The sequence below is a fragment of the Bos grunniens genome, chromosome 28 (genome assembly GCF_055505025.1).
Source record: "Bos grunniens cultivar Pamir isolate PY7600 chromosome 28, Bosgru_T2T1.0, whole genome shotgun sequence".
Lineage (NCBI taxonomy): Eukaryota > Metazoa > Chordata > Mammalia > Artiodactyla > Bovidae > Bos > Bos grunniens.
In genome coordinates this window covers 17113392-17129428 of record NC_141192.1, presented here as the reverse complement: position 1 = coordinate 17129428, position 16037 = coordinate 17113392, and the positions used below count along the sequence as shown (strand labels likewise).

Below are 16037 nucleotides of genomic sequence, written 5' to 3'. Positions count from 1 at the left end.
CCCCAGCTAAAATGACAAATCCAGCTTACCTTTTTGGGCCAAACACTAGCTCCTACTTCAGGAAAAACAGTGGCTCCTCCTGCTAACACATCACTCATCTAATAAGAGATGACAGAGTATTGTCAAAAGTGCTGGTGGAGTAAAATTAAACATGCCCCTTTCGAGGCCCATGCGTGTCTCCTGCGGCTTCCCATCTCACCCCTGGCCCCTCAGGCTAATTCACCAAAACGACCAACTCAAAGGGCAAGAGGAGGGCGCCCACTGCGTGTTCTCTAGGCCTTTCAGAAAACATGGGAGTTGTTCCTTTGGCCACATACATGCGAATCTACAAGAAGGGTGATATTATAGATATCAAGGGAATGGGTACTGTTCAAAAAGGAACGCCCCACAAATGTTACCATGGCAAAACTGGGAGAGTCTACAATGTTACCCAGCATGCTGTTGGCATCACTGTAAACAAACAAGATTCTTGCCAAAAGAATTAATGTGCCAAGCTAGATTCCTGAAATGTGTGAAGGAAAATGATCAGAAAAAGAAGGAAACTAAAGAGAAAGGGACTTGAGTTCAGCTGAAGTACCAGCCTGTTCCACCCAGAGAAGCACACTTCATGAGGACCAATGGAAAGGAACCCAAATTGTTGGAGCCCATTCCCTATGAATTCATGGCCTGATGGGTATAAAAATAAAGATCTAGACTGTACAAATGTTTCTCTTAATTGAGTAGAGGTGTTGTGTCCAAATTCAGTGGTGATGTGTTTTCAAATTTACTGTTTTTTCTTCCTGAAAGATGTAACAGTTTGTTGTTCAGTATGCTCCATTGGTTAATGAACTGCCAGATATTAAAAAAAAAAAAAATTAAACATGCTACTGTGAGATAGCTATGATACTGAATACTAGAATGAGAATACCTGGACTTCTAATTACATAGATGGGTTGGTGCATGCTGGTCAGTTTTTAAAAAACAAGATGCCATTTGGGTGTACATACATATATAAAAGCAAAGGAAAGATAAAGTCAGCAAGGGAGACTGGAAAAGAATTTGGGAGATAGCTATTTCTTTTATAGCCAGAGGTAAAAAGAGAGGATTTAAAACTGACACGTTGGGGAACATAAGGGTATAAATATGTATTATATAGCACTAGAATATCACCTCCATAGGGGTAGGAATTTTCACCTGTTTTATTGCTGAGCTTCAGTGTCTAAAATGGTACCTCAAAATAGTAGGTATTCAATAAATATTTAAATACATGAATTCAAACAAAATAGAAATAAACTAAGAGAAAAGTAACAAACTACAACCAGTTTTGTCATTTCTCATGTAGGGTATCAACACATGGCAACTAAAAATTAGAAAATTAAGAGATTTATAAAGTTATAAAGGTAAACCAGAATAAAAACACAAATCTTCCAAATAAATTGAAGAAGTACATGCACAAAATAAGGCAAAGGAAACACAGATCATAGAGTGAAGATTTTTTTTCAAAAAAATGAAGTATAATATAGTGTAACATCAAGCAAAAATCCATCTATATGCTATAATCAGTGATATATAGGCAAATGCTGTACCAAGCCACCAGGGAAGCTGTACCAAAGAAAACAGAGTCTGACCTTAATATTAAACAGCTTAAAGTGAGTGATATAAAGAAGTGTATTTTACTGTGATACATGCATAATCAGTATCAAAGACCTGATCGCTCTTAAGCAATGAAAAGTTAACTTTGGAGAAATTTAAACTTTGTGCTATGGGACCATCTGGGAAGAGCATTCAAATAGTGGGAAAAAAAATGAAAACTAATTAATAAAAATGCTATAAAGGGGGACCTAATTAATATATAGTCTAATAATTACAAATAATCTAACATTTATGAATACTGGACCAATTAATACAGCATCATGTATGCCTGCGTTTATGAAACAAATATAGCCAAAAGCAAATGCTTAATGGCTCTTAAATAGCTGAAAAGATGCTCAACCTCTCTAATAAGAGAAATGCAAATTAAAACCACAATAACTGCTAATCTGATGAAGTAAATGTACAGATCAAAAGTCTGACAAGCATCACACTTAAAGATGGTATAAAAATCAGTACAAGTCTACAGATCTCACCTCTAGAAAATATACAAAGACTTCACAACACTAATTTTTGCATAATGTTATCAGCTTCTCCCTTGGTTTTCCCTCTCCCATTCTTAATTTATCTTATACATCTTAAATCCTTTTTTTTTATGGTGTCTTAGATCCTTCTACAAACCAGATGGAGTTGTGAGAGGGATGAGGAGAGCAATCAGGAGAGTGACAAGGTAGGCTGGATACAGGGAAAGAGGTCTGTTAAAAAAAAAAGGGGGGGAGGTCTGTTAAAAAAAAAGGGGGGGGGAGGGAAAGAAGAATGATCCAAAAATAAACTGGGCGAAAGACAAACAGAAGGGAGCAGGGAGCAAGGAAGAAAGAAACCAGATGGAGTAGGGATACACAGATCTGGCAGGGAGTGAAATAAAATAGGTAACAAAAAGATTCAATTTCATATAAATCAAAGGAGGATAGGGGATGGAAACAACAATGAAATAAGCAAAACTAAGTCAATATAAAATACATCTTTTAAAGTTAATGAAGGTTACAACACTGTAGGAGACTGTACTTGCTAAATCTAATATACCCCAATATGGACTGTCCCATGTGTTCTTTTTACATGACAGGGACATGCTGCTTGAGTGGCAGAATCCGTGTCTATGTTCCTTCCCTCTTGAAGCATGGCAGACATCTATAATGGCCTCAATTAATAAAATAGAGCAGAAGTGACATTATTTGACTTTGGAGCATGGCTAATAAAAATGTCATGTACTGCCTTTTGTGGGAGGATACTTGCTCTTAGAATCCAGTCACCATGCTGTGAGGAAGCCCAGGCCAAAAGTCAGTATTTTGGTCAGCTTTAATCTCAATCTTCAAGGTGACCCCAAGTGCCAGCCATCATGAGAGATTCAGAGCAAGAACCATGAATAAAGCCCACTCTCACCACCATGAAAGGTAAAAATCAAATTATTAATTTAAACCTTTCAGTTTTGGCATGATCTGTTATGCAGCAACAGATAACTGGGGCAAATATTATATGATCAAAGCTTGGTTCTTTCTATCTGTATCAATAGATAAACAATTTTTAAAAAGATCATACTGTTTTGAAACTAATGAACAATGTGAGAACGGTTACCCTTGAGGAAAGGGCTTCTAGGGTGCTGTAATGTACTATTTCTTGGTCTGAGTGCCGAATACACTAGATATGTTCACTTTGTGAAAATTTATCAAGTTAATACCTATGATTTGTACACTTTTCTGATATCATTTTAACTTTCTTCCTCAGACTGTAGTAAGTACAATCTGAAAAAGTGATAAATGAAAAAAAAATCTTAACCCTCTTTACTCAGTTGTAAGAAACATTCAACTAAGATGTTAAGAGCTAACCAAAGCAAACATCTAAACACATTAAAACAAGTCATGTGATCAAATCCCAACTCAAAATGAAAATTTTAGCTATAACTTACATAAAACAGCCATGTAGCAATTCTATTTCCTGTCCCCAGCTCTTTGAAAGCATCTGGCTCATCTTTCTGTGAATAAAATACAATTCCGTGATGTAAAATTCAGTAATTCAAGTTCTCCACAGGCAACTAAACATCAGTAACATGCTGAACAGTAAGCTAAAAATAGCCCCTAAAGGTTCCTTTGTAATATCCAGTGCACTACATACAAAAGGCTCTCAAGTATTTGTTGACTGTTGATTCAACCAGTACACTGAATACTTTTGATAAGACCACTGGGGGGCGGAAATTAGTCTATACAATGAAAACCAGTATCTACTATCCACAGATTGTTTTAAAAATTAACAACTATAGTTTTAGCTTCCAAACAAGCAAGACATGAGAGACCTTCAGCCCCATTCATTAAGTCAATTCTCTGTGGGTAAAAAAAATAACTTTGAGATTTACTTTGAACTCATGATCTATTCAAATATTCACACCTCTACTATTCCTGTCTTTTGACTGTCAGCACTTTAATCTGGCTAGAGAATTTACATCTGGCTATTTAAAGCTAATTAAAATACAGAATAGTCTTGGCATTTTCTAAAAAAAAAAAGTATTTTATTTTTCATACAGAAATTTATACACATTCCTTTGTCATATCCTCAATATGTCCCTTAATATCCTTCAAAGGATGAACGACTAAACTGGTATTTCCATACCACAAGAAACTACTCAGCAATAAAGAGAAACACCCTATCAATATGCTCTGCAAAAACATGGATGAATCTCAAGGGAATTATGCTGAGTGAAAAGAAACCATCTTAAAAGGATGCACGCTGTATATAACATTTATGAAATAACAATTATCATAAAGAACAGATTAATGATTACCAGCAGTTAGGGATAGCAGAAGGGTATGTGGAGCGACAGAGTAGTATACAGGGAGTCTGACGTGATGGTGCAGTTATGTACCCTGACCTGTGCTGGTAGTTACACAAAGCCACACGTGTAATAGAACTATACACATATACACACGAGAGCCAGTATAACTGGTGAAACATGAATAAGCTCTGTTGCTTGTGCCAATTTTCTGGTTTTAATAATGAACTATAGTTATGCAAGATGTTAACACTGAAGGGTGCATGGGATCTTCCTGTACATTTTTGGGGGGAAACTTCCTAGGAGTCTAATTATTTCAAAATACAAATCTAAGAAAAAAAGTTTAGTTACATTAATGTCAGAACTTAAACTGTAGTCTTTCACGTCATCCAAGATCCTAAGACATTTTTCAGTAATTGAAAATAGAAGGAAAATAGACTAAAAATATATTCTTTGCTAGCCTATACACAGAAAGTATCTAGGATTTTAGGATTAAGTCAGTCAAGGAATATAACATAATATATTAACAGACTATGTTTTTTTTCCAAAGAATATACTCTTATTTAAAAATGGTAATAGATCAAGAAGTTTATTAGAATACTTGGCACATGTCTTAGAATTCATGTAATTATAATAAAGCTTAAATTAAGATTTGGTAATGACATAATTTATAGCTCAATATGTTAAAATTACTTTTATTTAAAAGGTTAAATACTTAACCAAGAGTACTTGGGCAAGGATGGGTTTTTAACAAACTGCTTTAATATTATTTTTCCTCCAGTCTCCACATCTATTTTTTTTTCCAAAATGTATTCCTGTAACTCCTGCAGATTTACTGGCCAATTCACTACAGCTGTCTCTAATCTGTTTAATCCACTAAATTTAAGATTTCAAAAAATTTTTCAACCTGAAGATTCTATTTCAGTTAAATCATTGAGAATTTAAAAATAAAAGATAAGACAAAAATGAATAAAGTATTGTATAGTTATTTTATATTCTATATCTGATCACTGAGGTATCAACACCCTGGGGGCATCTATAGCTGTTGGCAGGCCTATGCTTTCAAACTGCCCAAAGAAGCTCCCCATAATACATCTTACGCAAGCCAGGATGCAAAAGGAAACTCCTGAAGTGTCCTGACTCAAAGCAGATGATTTTCTAGGCCATCCTTTCTTTCTCTGAAGGTGTATGCCTTTAGAGATTTAGGTTTTATGCAGGGATCTCAGGTCAGTAGCATACATTTATACAGGCCCTCTCACAGAGCCGTTAATCTCCAAAGCTCTACATTCCTGGAGGTATACGCCTTCAGCCTCAGCCTTTTTGCTTCCTTTTAACTCTCTAATTTTAGTCTCTAGATTTTCTTTGTTCAGTTTGCCTTTGAGAACTTCCTTTACTTTCCCCAAAGCTCAGTGATGCATTTAAAAGTATCCTAAATTCTTTTCCATGTCTCTAGTTGTTTCTTACTGCTAAAATGTATAGAGCATCTATCCCACCATGCTTCCACAAATGAGCTACAAACCTCTTCCAAAATAAGCTATGAATTTATAATACTAAAATGACAGAATTAACATGTCATGCCTAAGCTTCAGTGGAACTCCTACATTCTCCATTTTTTTTGTTTACTTACCCGTGCAAAATCAAAATGGGGTTCATACTGTCCTCCAACTCCATAATTTGCTACCTGCATGAGAAACAAGGCATGAATAAAAGAACTATCAAGATTACTATTCAAAAAAATCTGAGTCCCATTTTGATCTCTCATATATCACAGTTAGGTACTTCTAAATAAATGAGAAGCAAAGCATTTTTTTTTTTTTAATTAGAGTTTCTAAGAAATCAAGGATGAAAAACTAAGAGCTGTTAAACGCTATTTTAGAATCTTAATTAATATGCTTTTCTTTAGCAAATGTTTGGAGCACATGATTTTCCTAATACATAACAAACTTTGATTTTTAGAATTAGTTTTATAAAATTAGAATTTCACAATTTTTATTATTGTCAGTAAACACTTTCCTTGAGAATTTAAATCAAGATTCATGTTTACCAAAGCCCAAAATACTGGAAAATTCCCAATCTACTTTAATGAAATCCCCTTTGGATATGTATTTTTTCCCTACTTAAGTAAAAAAAGAGAAGAAGTTAACACCAATTTAATTATTCCTGTTGGAAGGCCCTGACAACTTCATCTGGATGTGACAAATGTCCCAGTGAGAAGCAACAAAAGAAAGTAAGAAAAATATTTGGTCTGAGTTCATGGTCCAGATTTCTTAGTTAAAATACAGCATATGTAACTTTGGATACAATCACTTTTCTTGTTTGTAAAATAAAGATAATGTTAACTACCTCTTTTCACCCCAATATGACAAAATGCTAACAAAATTAAAGGAAAATGTGAGCTAAAGAGCACTGTTGATAAAATGAGTACATAATGCTACATAATGCTTCATAATGCTAAAGAGCACTGTTGATAAAATGAGTACATAATGCTACATAATGCTTCATAATGCTAAAGAGCATTGTTGATAAAATGAGTACATAGTTACAACTTTGCTCACAGCAAAGTCCAAGTCTTATGTAAATTATTATTACTGTGGATAATTTACTTCTTATGTTGTAGATATCTTGGTTTGGATCAGACTATTCAGTCAGAAATATCAAGTAGCCTGAAAGAGCCTGTGATGGTTAGGCAGGTAAGAATAAATACAAATTAGGAAAGAAAAGACACATCATAGCTTTCATTTTTTTAATAATCAAATGAGTACCAAGGAAGTTGTAGATGACCATGGAGTAAATGATAATTTACTTAGGCAAACTTAAATATAGGCAGTCCTGTTTTGCAGTTCTAAAATGCATACATCACAGATATCATGGTTTAACTAACCATTAACACCAGACCCCCAACAGCACAGTGGACATTTCAGTTACCATGTTACATTAACTGTGAGTAATTATATACAATACCACAGTAATTACTATATATAGTAGCAAATATTGCTACTAGCTCTTCAGTCCACAAATTACTACATAAATAACAGCTACACAACATGACCAATGACCAACCACTTCTTTAAAGTATCAATGATTGGCCACTGCATATCTGTTATTCAGTTCTTGTACAGACAGAAAAGCATACGCCTTATTCTCCAGTAAAAATCTATGTGATGTTTTGCAATAATAGACAATTAGAAGAAATTGGCCAACAAAGGTAACTGCAGCAGAGAAATGGAAAGCAATAATGCTGTAACTGAAATTGAAATCAAACTGAAATGGACTCGGTTCTGGGACAAGATGAGAAAAGATGAGTAGGACCTGAGCTCACCTCTCTCATGATGTGACTGATAAGGGATTAATCTCCAAAATACACAAACAGCTCACACAGCTCAGTATCAAAAAACAAACCCTAACAAAAAATGGGCAGATGATCTAAACAGATGTTTCTCCAAAGAAGACATACAGATGACCAAAAAGCACATGAAAAAAAAAAAAGCTCAACATCACTAATTATTAGAGAAATGCAAATCAAAACTATGACGTATCACCTCACAAGGGTCAGAATGACCATCATCAAAAAGTCTAGAAACAAAAAATGCTGGAGAGGGTGTGCAGAAAGGAGACCCTTCCTACACTGCTGGCGGGGATGTAGACTGACAGAGCCACTACAGAGAAGAGTATGGAGGTTCCTTAAAAAAATGGAAAACAGAGCTTCATGTAATTCAGCAATCCCACTCCTGGGCATATATCCAGAGAAAACCGTAATTCTAAAAGACACATGCACCCAGATGTTCTCTGCAGCACTATTTGCAACAGCTAAGACCTTTAGGAAGCAACCTAAATGTCCACTGACAGAGGAATAGACAAGGATGTGGAATATACTTATCAACAGACTGTTGCTTAGCCATAAAAAGGAACGAAATAATTCCATTTGCAACAACATAGAGATTGTTATACTAAGTGAAGTAAGTCAGAGAAAGACAAATATCATTTGATCACTTATATGTGGAATCTAAAAAAATGATACAAATGAACTTACAAAACAAAAACCAGACTCAGAGAACAAGCTTATGGTTGGGGGTGGGGGAAAGACTAACGGAAAGGGACAGATAGGGAGTTTGGGATGGACATAAACACACCGCTATATTCAAAATGGATAACCAACAAGGACCAAGATGGGAGGGGAGCTTGGGGGAGAGTGTGTGTGTGCACGCGCTTAGCTGTGTCTGACTCTTTGTGACCCCATGGACTGTAGCCCACCAGGCTCTTTTGTCCATGGAATTTTCCAAGAAAGAATACTGGAATGGGTTGTCATTTCCTACTCTAGGGGATCCTCCCAACCCAGGAACTGAACCCACATCTCCTGCACAGGCAGGCAGATTCTTTACCACTGTGCCATCCTGGGGAGAAGGGATACATGTATATGTATGGCTGAGTCCCTTCACTGTTCACCTAAAACGATCACAACATTGTTAATCAGCTATACTCCAATACAAACTACAAAATTAAAAAAAAAACAAAAACAAAACACAAAAAAACAGACTTATGGTTACGAAAGCAGAAAGGTAGCTGCTGCTGAGTCACTTCAGTCATGTCCGACTCTGTGCGACCCCATAGATGGCAGCCCACCAGGCTCCCCCAACCCTGGGATTCTCCAGGCAAGAACACTGGAGTGGGTTGCCATTTCCTTCTCCAATGCATGAAAGTGAAAAGTGAAAGGGAAGTCGCTCAGTCGTGTCCGACCCTCAGCGATAACACAAGGAACTCTACTCAATATTCTGTAATAATCTATAGGGGAAAAGAATCTGAAAAAAAAAAATACATATATACAGATATGTATAACTAAATCACTTTGTGGTATGCCTGAAACTAACACAACATTGTAAATCAACTATACTTCAGTATTAAAAAGAAAACTCATGCTGATCCCCCCACAAATCAAACTAAAATGGAGATGAAGAATAAAAGACTGACAAGGAAAATGTTTCCAACTTTTGCTGTTTGAGAAACTCTAGATATGCAGTCAGAGGAATCTGGTGAAGGTCAGAGGAATTTTGTTGGCGATGAACTTATTAACATAAAGAAAGTGATCATGATGAAAAGAATGAAGATATCTTAGAGGAAGTGACTCTGGAAAAAAATCATCAATAAAAGATCTCTGAGAGATATTTAGCAACATTAAAAGCAGAAAGGATAAAACACTAAAAGCTGAACCAAACTCAGAAGCAGGACAATTTACAAAGAAAGAGAAAAGATGCTCACTCTGTATCATAAGTTTCACAATGAGAAGAAAGGAAATCACTGTTGATAAGTGCTTAAAGAAGTGAAGTGAAGTTGCTCAGTCGTGTCCGACTCTTTGTAACCCTGTGGACTGTAGCCCACTAGGCTCCCCTGTCCATGGGATTATCCAGGCAAGAACACTGGAGTGGGTTGCCATTTCCTTCTCCAGGGGATCTTCCCAACCCAGGGATCAAACCCAGGTCTCCCGCATTGCAGGCAGATGCTTTAACCCCTGAGCCACCAGGAAAGCCCCTGAGAAGTACTTACAAAGATTTAAAACACTGTAATCCTCAGTATCTCTAATATTTTAAATTACTGAGACAATTCAATAGTGAAGACTAGTTTTCAACAAATGATGCTGGGACAATTGCCTATATAACCACATGAAAAGAATGAACTTGGGCTCTACCTTATATCATATATAAAAATGACTCAAGATGGATCAAAGACCTGAATGTAAGAAATAAAACCATGAAAATTATAGGAAAAAACCACAGGTGTAAATCTTTATGTCCTTGGATTAGGCAATGGTTTCTTAAGACACCTTAAGCAAAAGCAACCAAAAAAAAAAAAAAAAAAAGACTATCAGACTTCATAGAAATTAAAGATTTTTGCCAAAGGACACCATCAAGAAAGTGAAAGACATCCCAGAGAACGGGAGAAAATATTTGCAAATCATATACTTAACATGGGTCCAGTATTCAGAACATAAGAACAACACTTATAACTCAATAAAAGACAACCCCATTAAAAAAAAACAGGCAAAGGATTTGAATAGAAATTACTTTCATAGATATAAAAATAACTAATAAGTTCATGAAAAGATACTCAACATCATTAGCAATCAGTTCCGTTCAGTTACTCAATTGTGTCCAACTCTTTGAGACCCATGAACCCCAGCACGCCAGGCCTCCCTGTTCAGCACCAACTCCCAGCGTTTACCCAAACTCATGTCCATTGAGTCGGTGATGCCGTCCAATCATCTCATCCTCTGTCGTCCCCTTCTCCTCCTGCCCTCAATCTTTCCCAGCATCAGGATCTTTTCCAATGAGTCAGTTCTTCGCAGCAGGTGGCCAAAATATTGGAGTTTCAGCTTCAACATCAGTCCTTCCAAAGAACACCCAGCACTGATCTCATTTAGGATGGACTGGTTGGATCTCTTTGCAGTCCAAGGGACTCTCAAGAGTCTTCTCCAACACCACAGTTCAAAAGCATCAATTCTTCGGCGCTCAGCCTTCTTCACAGTCCAACTCTCACATCCATACATGACCACTGGAAAAACCATAGCCTTGACTAGACAGATCTTTTTGGCAAATTAATGTCTCTGCTTTTTAATATGAGGTCTAGGTTGGTCATGACTTTCCTTCCAAGGAGTAAGCATCTTTTAATTTCATGGCTGCAATCACCATCTGCAGTAATTTTGGAGCCCAAAAAAATAAAGTAAGCCACTGTTTCCTCATCTATTTGCCAAGAAGTGATGGGACCGGATGCCATGATCTTCATTTTCTGAATGTTGAGCTTTAAGCCAACGTTTTCACTCTTTAGTTCCTCTTCACTTTCTGCCATAAGGGTGGTGTCATCTGCATATCTGAGGTGACTGATATTTCTCCTGGCAATCTTGATTCCAGCTTGTGATTCTTCCAGCCCAGCATTTCTCATGATGTACTCTGCATATAAGTTAAATAAGCAAGGTGACAACATACAGCATAGACGTACTCCTTTTCCTATTTGGAACCAGTCTGTTGTTTCGTGTCCAGTTCTAACTGTTGCTTCCTGACCTGCATACAGGTTTCTCAAGAGGCAGGTCAAGTTGTCTGGTATTCCCATCTCTTTCAGAATTTTCCACAATTTATTGTGATCCACACAGTCAAAGGCTTTGGCATAGTCAATAAAGCAGAAATAGATGTTTTTCTGGAACTCTCTTGCTTTTTTGATGATCCAGTGGATGTTGGCAATTTTATTTCTGCCTTTTCTAAAACCAGCTTAAACATCTGGAAGTTCATGGTTCACATATTGCTGAAGCCTGGCTTGGAGAATTTTGAGCATTACTTTACTAGCATGTAAGATGAGTGCAATTGTGCGGTAGTTTGAACATTCTTTGGCATTGCCTTTGGGATTGGAATGAAAACTGCCCTTTTCCAGTCCTGTGGCCACTGCTGAGTTTTCCAAATTTGCTAGCATATTGAGGACAGCACTTTTACAGCATCATCTTTTAAGATTTCAAATAGTTCAACTGGAATTCCATCACCTCCAATAGCTTTGTTTGTAGTGATGCTTCCTTGACTTCGCATTCCAGGATGTCTGGCTCTAGGTGAGTGATCACACCATCATGACCATCTGGTTCATGAAGATCTTTTTTGTACAGTTCTTCTGTGTATTCTTGCCACCTCTTCTTAATATCTTCTGCTTCTGTTAGGTCCATACCTTTCCTGTCCTTTATCAAGCCCATCTTTGCATGAAATGTTCCCTTGGTATCTCTAATTTTCTTGAAGTGATCTCTAGTCTTTCCCATTCTATCGTTTTCCTCTATTTCTTTGCACTGATCATTGAGGAAGGCTTTCTTATCTCTCCCTGCTAGTCTTTGGAACTCTGCATTCAGATGCTTATATCTTTCCTTTTCTCCTTTGGTTTTTGCTTCTCTTCTTTTCAGAGCTATTTGTAAGGCCTCCTCAGACAGCCATTTTGCTTTTTGCATTTCTTTTTCTTGGGGATGGTCTTGATCCCTGTCTCCTGTACAATGTCACGAACCTCCATCCATAGTTCATCAGGCACTCTATCAGATCTAGTCCCTTAAATCTATTTCTCACTTCCACTGTATAATCATAAGGGATTTGATTTAGGTCATACCTGAATGGTCTAGTGGTTTTCCAGGGAAATGCAAATAAAAACCATAATGAAATAGCATTTCATACATATTAGTATAACCTTAATTTAAAAAAATGGGCAAGAACAGGTGTTGGCAAAGATGAGACAAAAATGGAACCCTGTACATTGCCAGTGGGATCGTAAAATCACTTGGCCATTTGGGAAAACAGTTTGTCAGCTCCTTAAATATTAAAGATAACCCATGAACCAGCACACTTCCTTTAGTAGATATATACCCAAGAGGAATTTAAATGTTATCTGTTCAAAAATTTGTAGACCAATGTTCATAGCATTAGTCATAATATCCAAAGAGTGGAAACAAATGTTCTTCAACTAATAAATAAAATGTGGTATATCCAATGCTATGCTATGCTATGCTAAGTCGCCAATAAGAGAGTATTATTCAGACATGAAAAAGCATGAAGTGCTGATTCATGCTACAATACATATACAGCTTAAAAACATTGTTAAGTAAAATAACCCAAATATATCAAGCCACATATTGTATTACTCCATTTATATGAAATATCTAGAAGAGGCAAATTCACAGAAAGTAGAGAAGCAGTCGCCAGGGGCACTAGAGCAGGGGAATGGACAGTGATTACTTAAATGGGGTTTCTTTCGGTGTGACGAAAATAGTGGTGATGATGTACAACCATGTGAATACTAAAATCAGGGTAAATTTTATGGTATATGAATTGAAAACAGAAAGAAAAAATTATTTATGAAAAACAGTGTATTAATAAATATTAGTATTACATATTTTTCATTTCCTTAGAAATTTATACTCAACAGTAAGAGTTTTTAATGTTTTGAGAAAAAATTTTAAAGGTCCCAGAACAATTTCAAGTTTTCCCACTGATTATTAAGATCAGTGTACATGGTTTCAGCCTATATATGCACTTTTACAGTCACAAAGTATGCAAATTGAATACTGTCTGTACAGTGACAGAAAAATCTCATCTGAAGCATCTTTTTAAAAAAATTTTTTTAACTTTTTATTTTGTATTGGAGTATAGCCAATTAATAGTGTTGTGATAATTTGAGATGGATAGCAAAGGGACTCAGCCATGCATATACATGTATCCATTCTCCCCCAAACTCCCCTCCCATCCAGGCTGCCACATAACATTGAGGAGAGTTCTCTATGTGAAGCATCTTTTGAAGAAGTTTAAGAATAATGTGATTACCTACCTGTAATTCCTCTGCTGTGGAGACATCTAGTCCTGTCAGATCTTGGATTCTCATATTAATTCGTGACACCACAGGGTTTTCATAGCCAGACAGCCAGGCACTAAAAACATGAAGAAAATACTAGTTTTACTGATTAAGTTTCAATACATAAAGGCCATTTTAAAAGCCATAATATACAGCCATAATATTATGGCTTTATCTATAATCATTTAGTTGATTTGCTTCTTTGATACGATTTTTACTGATGTTAAAGGATGTTACATTCAACAGTTCGAGGTTGGAAAGGGAAAAAATTAATATCATTTATTACAGAGTTTTCATGAAAACAGGTGGGTTAATGTAAGAAGGCTATAAAGGGCTATCTACACGGAGAATTTCTTGTTAATTTTGAAAAATATATATATATGAAACAAATATATACATCAAACTAAAAACAACTGTTCCTTCTAGGTAAGGTATAGGAACTGGCCAGGGTGGAGATTAGGGATTTTAGCTTGATTTATATAATGCTAATATTTCATAAGGAAAAGAATTCATGTACTGATTGTATAAATAAAAAAGTTTTTAAAAGATACCCAACACACACAGTAGGATGGCTGTAATCAAAAAGATGGACAATAACAAGTGTTGGTGATGACGTGAAGTCACCAGAAGCCTCATATATTGCTGGTAGGAAGGGAAACTAGTGCAGTCACTCTGGAAAACACTTTGGCAATTCCTCAAATTGTTAAACATAGAGTGACCTAGTAATTCCATGCCTAGGTATGTGTATCCAAGAGAAATTAAAATGTGTGTTCATACCAAAACTTGTGCATAAATGTTCACAGTAGCATTGTTAATAGCCAAGAAGTGGAAATAATCCAAATGTCCATCAACTGATGGACAGATACATAAAATGTGATATATCCATAAGATGGATTATTGTGTCATGAAAAGGAAGTACTGATACATGCCACAACACGGATGAACCTTGAAATCATTATGTTAAAGATAAATCGGATACAAAAGGTCACACATTATGATTCTATTTACATGAAATGTCCAGGTAAATCGATAGACAGTAGATTAGTGGTTGCCATTGAAGGGGGAATTAAGGAACGGTTGCTAATGGATACAGGATTTCCTTTTGGGTGGTGAAAATGTTCTGGAATTAGATAATGGTGATGACTGCACAGCTAAAAAGACTGAAAACCACTGAACTGCATACTTTAAAGGATGAATTTTATGGTATGGAAACTATAGTTCAATAAAATGGTACTGTAAAATTCAACTCTCTCCTTTATGTATGCTTTTTCCCAGTCTAATAGACTTTTTCTTTCTTCACTCCTCTCACCAAGCTACGGTCCATCATTTCTACAGCATCAGCAATTTTTTTTAGTAGTGCCATGGCTGCAAGATCTCAGTTTCCCAAACAGGGATTGAACCCATGCCACCTGCAATGGAAGCGTGGCATCCATTGGACCACCAGGGAAGTCCTTCAACAGCATTCTTGATAAAAGCCTAAATTCAACTCTCTGGCAAAAATTCTGAATGAATTTCTTTTCTCCAAGCTTATACCTGTATTACCAAATTCTACTGGAGAAAATAATGAAATAAGGCAAATACATTCCACTAAAAATTCATGAACACTAACTCTAAGTGGGCCTTACCCTCTCCTTTATTCTATATGCCAGCCCACCCATGACTCCCCCTTCACACAGTGGACAACATATCTCCTACTTAGAAGACAAAACAGAAACCATTCAATCTATTCCTGATACACAGTTCATTCTAGTTCATTCCAGTTCCAAGAGGAGATTTCTCTCCATTATCTAAGGCCAATCCTCTGCCTTAGATTCTATTATCTCCTGCCATTTCAGGAATCATGAATCATTGATTAGCCCTTCTCTCTCTTACATAATCAACATCCATTCTCAATAATTCCTCCCACAGCTTTTAATAGCACTTAAGACTTTCCCATTAAACAAATAAGCAAAATTTTCAAATTCTTTCCCTCAATTCTTTCTCTCTCCAGCTACCAACTTCTTTCTCCTCCCTCTTCAAGTCAACCTTTTCACAGACTCCTCACTTCTCAATCCATTCCAATCTAGATTTAATCTCTATCACTCCATCGAAACTGCTCTTGCTAACATCACTCATAATCCTGCTGTTATTAAATCAAACAAGATTTTCTGATTTTTCTCACAGTTATTTGCTCTTTTAGTAACATTTCACAATGTTTATCCCTCTTGAAACTCTTCTCCTCACTCAAGCATTCTCCAGGTACTCCTTGCTTACTTAACTCTTTAGCCTGAAGTCTCCTGTTCTCAAGAACACC

General features: G+C 36.3%; 1 protein-coding gene, 1 long non-coding RNA gene and 1 pseudogene across 11 annotated transcripts in view; 2 read left to right on the top strand and 1 right to left on the bottom strand.

The window, feature by feature from the left end:
* The window catches only part of LOC147342919 (uncharacterized), a 103106-nt gene extending 100311 nt beyond the window's left edge, over positions 1-2795 (top strand). The window contains exons 4-5 of the long non-coding RNA XR_015156840.1: positions 2237-2299; positions 2693-2795. This is a non-coding gene — a long non-coding RNA (uncharacterized LOC147342919). The remainder of the gene's footprint in view (positions 1-2236; positions 2300-2692) is intronic.
* The window catches only part of P4HA1 (prolyl 4-hydroxylase subunit alpha 1), a 100307-nt gene that overhangs the window by 3130 nt on the left and 81140 nt on the right, over positions 1-16037 (bottom strand). For all 10 annotated transcript variants that reach the window (XR_015156834.1, XR_015156836.1, XR_015156831.1 and 7 more), the window contains 4 exons: positions 13721-13820; positions 6018-6071; positions 3533-3598; positions 30-98 (listed from right to left, as the gene is read on the bottom strand). Coding sequence is in view for 4 of the 10 variants with exons in the window: in XM_086382108.1 (XP_086238234.1) it covers positions 30-98; positions 3533-3598; positions 6018-6071; positions 13721-13820 (289 nt within the window). In the remaining 6 variants the exon portion in view is untranslated. The remainder of the gene's footprint in view (positions 1-29; positions 99-3532; positions 3599-6017; positions 6072-13720; positions 13821-16037) is intronic.
* On the top strand, positions 109-703 carry LOC147342920 (large ribosomal subunit protein eL21 pseudogene; annotated as a pseudogene).